We start from the raw sequence: 9,590 nt of genomic DNA on the forward strand, positions 1-9,590 counted from the left end.
TGGAGGGCCACTGTCTTGTAGAGTTTAGCTCCAAATTGCCTTAACGCACCTGCCTAGAATACCTTGATTAGCTGGTTCAGGTGTGTTTAATTAGGGTTGGAGCTAAACTCTGAAGGACAGTGGCCCTCCAGGAGCAGGACTGGACTCCCCTGGTATAGAGAAACATTTACGCTTATTAAAATGATTAAATGATTTAAAGATATATTTTTAATATTACTATTATTTGTGCAAATATTAAGCCTGAGCCATGTTATTTGTTGTAGAAACAAAACGGTTGAACCATACTGAATACTACAGCTCAGGTGGGGCGATTATCTGCATAAATACAAGGTAGAAACAGTGTTATATTAATGTATTTTAGTTAAAGCTGAACTATTTTACTTTTTTGTTCACAATTAACAAAATTTACATGATGAGCGAGTAGGCTACATGTTATGAAGCGACGAGAATACTTTTTGTGTGCCAAAAAAACAAAATAACAACTTTATATAACAGTATCTAGTGATTAGCGATTTCAAAACACTGCTTCATGAAGCTTCGAAGCTTTACGAATCAAATCGCCAAAGTCACGTGATTTCAGTAAACGAGGCTTCGTTATGGCATAAGTTTCGAAATTTCAATAGTTCACCACTGGGGGGCATGACTTTGGCATTTTGATACACACTCCGACCCACTGATTCGAAACAAAAGATTTGTAAAGCTTCTAAGCTTCATGAAGCAGTGTTTTGAAATCGCACATCAATAAATTGTTGAATAAAGTCGTTATTTTGTTTTTTGGTGCACAAAAAGTATTTTCTTTGCTTCTCAACATTAAGGTTGAACCACTTTAGTCACATGAACTGTTTTATATATGTCTTTAGTAGCTTTCTGGGTATCTGAAAGTGTTAATTACCTTGCTGCAATGGAGGCTTCACTGACACATTGGATTTTATCAAAAATATTTTAATTTGTGTTCCGAAGATGAACAAAGATCTTACTGGTGTGGAACGACATGAGGGTGAGTAATTAATGACAGAATTTTCATTTTTGGGTGAACTAACCCTTTAAAATAAATGTAAAGTTTCATATAGTTTACAGTAACAACCTGATTTTTGTCTCCACTACTTTTATGGATTTTTTTTTTATCAGCAGAAAATGAAACTTCATGTATGATGGCAAGTTATGAACTTATCCATGCAGTTCAGAGAGTATATCATGTATTTGTGGTACAGTGTGGCATTGGATTGTTTCTCCAGTGTGTGGCTGTGTGCCAGTGGCTTTGTGCACAGGGCAGTACAAGGAGGCTTGTGTGTCTGTACATGCACCATTTCTTTCCGCAGAAAAGGAAAATAAGACCTCTGCTATGAAATGCCATGACTTTTTTTTTTTTTTTTAATTTGTAAATGATTTGGAATGAAGTGAAACACTTCTTCAGTTTCCTAGCCAATTGACGCATGAAGAATGATGAAATGAGGAGCAATCAATTAGCAGAATTCATCACAGGTAAAAGATTGCTCACACATGCTTCAACATATCCAGTGTTCTTTGAAAGCCACCACTTCAAAGGTTCCAGGTTTTACATGATGGTAGGAGCCCTGTGTGCACAGTAATTAAAAACAAATTCACATGACAGTATAGAGCAGGGGTGTCGAAACTCAGTCCTTGATTAGCTGGTTCAGGTGTGTTTAATTAGGGTTGGAGCTAAACTCTGAAGGACAGTGGCCCTCCAGGAGCAGGACTGGACTCCCCTGGTATAGAGAAACATTTACACTTATTAAAATGATTAAATGATTTTAAAGAATATATATTTTTTATTATTACTATTATTTGTGCAAATATTAAGCCTGAGCCATGTTATTTGTTGTAGAAACAAAAGAGGTGAAATACAGTTTATTATTGCAGAGCTTTATTCCTTCATGTAGATATGATATCCATACAGACTGCCTGAAAGCCGACATGCAGTTGTGTTACCTCGTAGCGTTTTAACACAAAAGGGAGAATGAGCCCTGTTCATCGATGCCCTCTCCTCATCCCTGGAGTCTCGCCACCCCAAAGAATCTCCCAAATCTTTCATATTGGCAGCACATTCAAGCTTTTTAACCCATTGAAAACAACACTATATCGTCATGACATAATTAAATCAAAACATTCAAACAGATGTGGGCAGTGCAAAGACAAAACAGAGGGAAGTAAAGGGTACGTTCACAGTTTACAGGCTATGAAGCAATAGCAGAATTAGGGGACCAGGAGGGGGTTGAAGGTGCCATTTAGAAGCACTTGCGATGCACAATGGATGGTCCGGCCTCGTCGTACTCCTGCTTGCTTATCCACATCTGCTGGAAGGTGGAGAGAGAGGCCAGGATGGAGCCGCCAATCCATACTGAATACTTGCGCTCAGGTGGGGCGATGATCTGCATAAATACAAGGTAGAAACAGTGTTAGTGTATTTAGTTAAAGCTGAACTATTTCACTTTTTTGTTCACAATTAACAATTTACATGATGAGCGAGTAGGCTACATCATTAAACTATCTTCCAAACCGCGTTTTTGCCTTAAAGCACTATGGTAAGCCTATAATAATTATATAATATATGGGGATGGATTTCCCAGTAAACTGCATACTTTCTTCATTTGTTACATAGTGTAGCTTTAAACTTTTAGTAAACTTTTAGTAGTGTGTTTTTACCATTTTAATTTTTTTTTATTATTATTTTTTGATAAAATCCGATGGCTTAGTGAGTGAGGCCTCCATTTTCAGATGCCCAGAAAGCTACTAAAGGCATATATAAAACAGTTCATGTGACTACAGTGGTTCAACCTTGATGTTATGAAGTGACGAGAATACTTTTTGTGCGGCAAAAAAAAAATAAAAATCGACTTTATTCAACAATATCTAGTGATGAGCGATTTCAAAACACTGCTTCATGATGCTTCGAAGCTTTACGAATCAAACCGCCAAAGTCACGTGATTTCCGTAAACGTAGCTTCGTTATGGCATAAGTTTTGAAATTTCAGTAGTTCTCCACTGGGGGGCATGACTGGCATTTTGATACACACTCCGAACCACTGATTCGAAACTAAAGATTTGTAAAGCTTCGAAGCTTCATGAAGCAGCGTTTTGAAATTGTACATCACTATATTGTTGAAGTCGTTATTTTGTTTTTTGGCACACAAACCGTATTCTTGTCGTTTCATAACATCAAGGTTGAACCACTTTAGTCACATGAACTGTTTTAAATATGTCTTTAGTAGCTTTCTGGGTATCTGAAAGTGTTAGTTATCTTGCTGGCAATGGAGGCTTCACTGACACATCGGATTTTATCAAAAATATTTTAATTTGTGTTCTGAAGATAAACGAAGTTCTTACTGGTGTGGAATGAAATGAGGGTGTGTATTTAATGACAGAATTTTCATTTTTTGATGAACAAACCCTTTAAAATAGTAACTTAACATTTATTTTAAAGTAACATATTTTATATATATATATATATTATAAATTTCAGTTTTTGTTTTAGTTTTACGATAATAAACCTGGCTAGAAGAGAAACTACTTTATTAATAATTTAAATCATATTCATGATCATATTAATAACCAGCCTGTGCTGACCTTAATCTTCATGGTGCTGGGGGCCAAAGCCGTGATCTCCTTCTGCATCCTGTCTGCTATACCAGGGTACATGGTGGTACCACCAGACAGCACATTGTTAGCGTACAGGTCCTTACGGATGTCAATGTCGCATTTCATGATGCTGTTGTAAGTGGTTTCATGGATGCCAGCCGATTCCATTCCTAACAAAAAGCGCAATGCATTTAAAGCATTTATATCAAAGTGCTGTGAATTCATAATTTGAAAGGAGATGAGAAGAAAGAGAAACAAGAGTTCACCGATGAATGATGGCTGGAAGAGCGTCTCAGGGCAGCGGAACCTCTCATTGCCAATGGTGATGACCTGTCCATCAGGAAGCTCATAGCTCTTCTCCAGGGAGGAGGAAGAGGCTGCTGTGGCCATCTCATTCTCAAAGTCCAGCGCGACATAGCACAACTTCTCCTTGATGTCACGGACAATTTCTCTTTCAGCTATAGATGGCAGATGAGAGAGACTCCTTTAGCATATCAGTGGAACTTTTTTTTTTAAAATCATATTGTAAGTTACATTTTCTTATGCCACTGGAAATTTTCTTGATTTAGACACACACACACACACACACACACACACACACACACACACACACACACACACACACACACACACACACACACACACACACACACACACACACACACACATAAACATTATGCTGGTACTTTAAGTGTCCAGACCCACCAGTTGTGACAAATGAGTAGCCTCTTTCAGTTAGGATCTTCATGAGGTAGTCAGTGAGATCACGGCCGGCCAAATCCAAACGCATAATGGCATGTGGAAGAGCGTAGCCCTCGTAAATGGGCACATTATGGGTGACACCATCACCAGAGTCAAGGACAATGCCTGGTCAATAAGAAGTAAGTACTTGTTAATGCACACTTAACAGCATTTAAGTCAAATATGGGCTGTGACCTGTTTGACAGATGAACTGACCTGTTGTACGCCCCGAAGCATAGAGGGACAGCACAGCTTGGATAGCTACATACATGGCTGGAACATTGAAGGTCTCAAACATGATCTGCAAAGTTAAAACCAACAATCAACCAAGTGCTTTCAGTTTTACTAAAAGGCTGAGTAAAAATACAGATTTTCTGATTACCCATAATTGATCTACTGGGATTCTTTTTGACAATCCCAATAGATCAATTCTTAAAATCTGAAGATCAATCATTCTGTGTACGCTGCATCAATGCACAATTCTATCAAACTGTCATCTCTGGCTGAAGAAACATGCAGTGTGATCAGTCTAATCTGATAAGCCCGACCAGTATTGCCTGATTCCCTAAACAAATGACTCTTATGAGTCAATTCTTATAATGAATAGTTGAAAAAGACACGTTGCCATAATCCGAAACGCATAACTGCTGCTTTCTGCTAATTCATTATAATTTACAGAATTTCTTTCATATTTACATTACTGACTAAAAGTTTTGGGTCTGTATGTTTTTTTTTTTTTTTTTTAAAGAAATTAATATTACAAGAATAAGAAAATCAATACAACAAGAAAAAAAACTTAATAGAAGAATGTATTAAATTGATCAAAAATGAAAGACATTTATCATGTTAAAAAAGATTTCTGCTGAGAACTGCTGTTCTTTTTAACTTTATAATAATCAAAGAATCCTGAAAAAAAAAAAACATCTATTTTCACAATTGATAATAATAAGAAATGTTTCTTGAGCATTAAATCAGCATTTTAAAATGATCTCTGAAGGATCACGTGACTGCTGAAAATTCAGCTTTGCAGTCACAGGAATTAATTTACTTTTTAAAAGATCTTCAAATTTATTGTATTCGGTATTTTTGACTGAATAATGCAGCCTTGGTGAGTAAAAGAGACTTCCTTGAAAAACATTAATAATTCTTACAGAGCCCAGACTTTTATAGGGTTATATAAGCAAAATGGAAATTATAACTGAAATGTATTTGGAACCAAATTGAGAGGTTGATGGAACTGGAAGAGAATTAGCATTTTTGAGTCATTGGGGATTTCCTAACAGATTTATAATAGCGATTTTTAATTTAATATGAAATGACTTTCATATTTTGTTCTACAACATAAATTAAACATAGGCATACCTCAAACATTGTACTACTGAAACCACTGTGTGTTTTTTACTACTGACAATCATAGCTGAAAAAATTTTAAAAAATTTAAAAAATTTAGCCATACATATGAAGCTTATTTTACTTACAAACTCGTGTAATGACTAAATAACTACAGTTTATTTTACAGTTATGATAAAAGCTTTTGTTGAAATACTGCACATTAAAGTGCTGCAGGTGTTAAGTGAAATCACCCGTGGTCTGGTGAAACTAATGTAGGTGTATCTGATAAACACCTTGATACCCTAAGGGCTTAAAGGACGTGTACTGGAGTTAGAGCAAATGCTTGTCTGTTTTATATACTACAGATCTTATATCATTTGTTTTCTCGTTCAGTTCAGCTCTAACCTGGGTCATCTTCTCCCTGTTGGCTTTGGGATTGAGGGGGGCTTCTGTCAGCAGAGTGGGATGCTCCTCTGGAGCCACACGGAGCTCATTGTAGAAAGAGTGATGCCATATCTGGTAAATATAAACAATAGACATTAAAAAAACAAACTGCAAATGCGCTATTAGGATAATAGATGGGCATATGAATCACTTTTATGCACAAGTGTGGAGAGTGAAAGCTGATTCTCATAATTATAGTTTAACAAACAGATTGCGTAGACCGAGATTAGAATCTGTTGTGTACATGTGTTGGATGATAACACCATGTGGCTTGAAACATGAGGGACATTGTGAGTGAGTCACTAGCAGGAATAGTTTTTCGTAAAAGTGCTTTTGATTGATGTAGGTGTAGACAATGTATGTGCTGAGACTAGATGATGTACTAGGTGTTTCTGATGAAATTGCAGACCTTGAGTGCCATTACAGCAAATATGTAAATGTAGTAGAGAGTTATGGAAAGGTCACAGTAAATAAATTCAAGCCTAAATTATGATAAGCCATCACCAAAAGAGAGATATTTTTAGTAGACTGTTTAGGTTTAGACTGTAGACTGTTTAGACTGTTTGGGTTTTTTATCTGTTGGCTCGTTTGATAGGATCTGCTTACTTTTTCCATGTCGTCCCAGTTTGTGATGATGCCGTGCTCGATGGGGTACTTGAGGGTCAGGATTCCTCTTTTGCTTTGCGCCTCATCACCGACGTAACTATCTTTCTGCCCCATTCCCACCATCACACCCTGAGAAAAAAATGAAACCAGTCAGCACAGTCATAGATCCAGAAAAGTAAGAGTGAGTTCTAGTTAATTCTATCTACATCTCTTCTATACTTCAGTGCTGACACTCTGGGATGTAGTCCAAGTTTCCACAAAGCATTTGGAATCGGATCAAGATAAATGCATAAAAAGTGCAGAAGACAACATGAACTTGTGAAAGGTTATGTAAGCAAAATGCAAAAAATATAACTGAAATATACTAGAACCCAAATTGAGATATGAAATTTGTTGTCACCATTTTTAATTGCAAGTGCACTTTTAACTATTGCTAACCTCAAATACAAGCTAAAACAAAGCATCTTATGCTTATTGATGTCAGCTTCAGTGCTTATCGCCCCGTAGTGGTGTGCTGGGGGATCCTCACCTGATGTCTGGGACGACCCACTATGGAGGGGAACACTGCTCTAGGAGCATCATCCCCGGCGAAGCCTGCCTTACACAGTCCTGATCCATTGTCGCACACAAGGGCAGTACTTTCTTCGTCGTCACACATTTTCAGCTCGGATTTCCTTCCTTACTCCAACAGGAGACAATCACTGCAAGAAAGTTCATCAATAATGTTATACATACTTTTGAGCAGGGTTGTAAGAGCCCGTGTCAAGCATGTGTATTTAGCTATAGTTTGGGGGACAAACTTGCTCCTAGAAGTAAGGTAAATCCTCTTTTGGACTTGTAAATCTCATTTTGGGCTTATTTCCTAAATTGTAAAAATTATTCATATATGAAACAATAATAATTATAATACATCTAAAATTGCATAGGTTTTTAGCTTTAATAATTAGCTTATAAAACATTAAAAGTCAATAGTATGCACTCATTCGGATGGGAAATAACCGTGTACGTGTGTATATTCACCACACCCATTGAACAATGAACAAGAATACTACGAAGAATGTAAGGTGTACCTGGTAAGTCCATTCATAAACTAATTCACTAATTCATCTGTTTTTTTCTTGGTAAGCATAAAGGCAACAGAATTGGTTTAAAATATTGTTTTAAACTTTGCTTTGGCAACATTTTCTATAGCTAACTCTAACTTTGATATAATGCAATTTATAATTTGGAGAATATTTGCATGTGTGTGTGTGTATATATATATATATATATATATATATATATATATATATATATATATATATATATTATATAACACACACACACACACACACATTTTCTAAATGTCCGTCCTGCAAGCCCTTACTGAGTGCACTATGGGAAAACTTCCTAATTTGGAAATGATGGTGAAGCATGTCTGTCTTTGGACTCTCCCTCCCTTTATATCTGCCTGTCTACAATATTTCAAGAAAAAAGAGAGTGGTTGAGCAAAAAAGGGGATGGGTCAGTGGTCCAGAAGTACCATATTTAGTCATAAACCTCACAAATCAAATGGGTATCCACAGCGTCCAGATTTTGAAACCTTCTCCTTAATTTTAAAACACACACGCACCTTCAGAGCTCTTAACATTCAGCATCACCATGAAAATCACATTACAGACACTAAAAGATGCAGCCTCATGCAAGTACATATGCAATAGTTCTAAATAAATGCTATTACAAACATAAATGCTTTTAGAAATATAATTTCATTGCTCAATCTGCAAAAGGACAATGTATCTACTGTACTTTCAGAAGGCTAATCTCTAGAAACACTTGATTTCTTATCAGTGTAAAAACATTGCACAATAATGAAGATTAATCTTTTCTCACAAAACACCAACCAAAGCATCTTGAAACCAGCTTATACCTGTAGAGAAACCATTTATCTATACAAATAGTATCATCAGATAAAGCTTGCAAATTACAAAGCCAGGTGGACAGAAGGAGAGGGAGATCGAGAGGGAGAGGATGTGAGGTGAGCTAAATTACACTTACCCTGACAGTGCTGGGCCGGGGAGGGGGATTTAGCCACTTGGTGATGGTGTGCTACTCACTGGTTTGTGGTGTACTTATGTAGTTCTCATCCCTGCTCAACGCACCCTCCCACATCCCAAACAAGGAGCCTGGGCTGCACTCACTACTCGCCTCACTCCACTAAAGCCTTATAGGGATGACTGGGAGAAAACACTCCAATCCGGGCGGCAGCCCTCCTGCTTCATCACTCAAGGCATTCCAATGGCCCTTTTTGTTTTTTCTCCTCGGACATTCTGGGGACCTCACAATGCAGGAGCATAAACAAAGAGTTGGGCCCTGCTCTACTACAAGGACACAAGTCAAGGTCCGCACAGAAAGAAAAACAGCTCAATGAATTTGGATCACATCATTACAGAGTTAGGTCACACACTAAAAGCACCTGGGAGTGTAAAAGTTTAAACTATGTCTTTTATGTATATATCAACTGAGAGAAACTGTAAAAGTGGTAACTTATATAATGAGTGTGCTGAAAATAATCATAATGAGTGAATTATATAATGAAGGTGTGCTGTGGTATCTGGCACCAAGATGTCAGCAGCAGTTCCTTTAAATCCTGTAAGTTGCGAGGTGGGGCCTTCATGGATCAGACTTATTTGTTCAGCACATCCCACAGATGCTCGACTGGATTGAGATCTGGGGAATTTGGAGGCCAAGTCAACACCTCAAACTCATTGTTGTGCTCCTCAAACCATTCCTGAACCATTTTTGCTTTGTAGCAGGCTGCATTATCCTGCTGAAAGAGGCCACAGCCACCAGGGAATACTGTTTCCATGAAAGGGTGTACATGATCTGCA

The 9,590-nt window shown here is 37.4% G+C and overlaps 1 protein-coding gene across 2 annotated transcripts; it reads right to left on the bottom strand.

The window, feature by feature from the left end:
• Positions 1-1,855: 1,855 nt before the first annotated feature.
• On the bottom strand, positions 1,856-8,825 carry acta2 (actin alpha 2, smooth muscle). 2 transcript variants are annotated; one of them, XM_067369431.1, is made up of 9 exons: positions 8,758-8,825; positions 7,250-7,421; positions 6,721-6,849; positions 6,076-6,186; positions 4,555-4,639; positions 4,303-4,464; positions 3,864-4,055; positions 3,586-3,767; positions 1,861-2,390 (listed from the first exon to the last, which is right to left on the bottom strand). In XM_067369431.1, the coding sequence occupies exons 2-9, from the start codon at positions 7,376-7,378 to the stop codon at positions 2,247-2,249; spliced, it is 1,134 nt and encodes a 377-aa protein (XP_067225532.1). In that variant the 5' UTR covers positions 7,379-7,421; positions 8,758-8,825; the 3' UTR covers positions 1,861-2,246. The 2 variants fall into 2 exon arrangements, with proteins under 2 accessions (XP_067225531.1, XP_067225532.1); XM_067369430.1 differs by having other exon boundaries at positions 1,856-2,390; positions 3,586-4,055.
• Positions 8,826-9,590: the final 765 nt, after the last annotated feature.

This window comes from Chanodichthys erythropterus, chromosome 19 (assembly GCF_024489055.1).
Source record: "Chanodichthys erythropterus isolate Z2021 chromosome 19, ASM2448905v1, whole genome shotgun sequence".
Taxonomy (NCBI): domain Eukaryota; kingdom Metazoa; phylum Chordata; class Actinopteri; order Cypriniformes; family Xenocyprididae; genus Chanodichthys; species Chanodichthys erythropterus.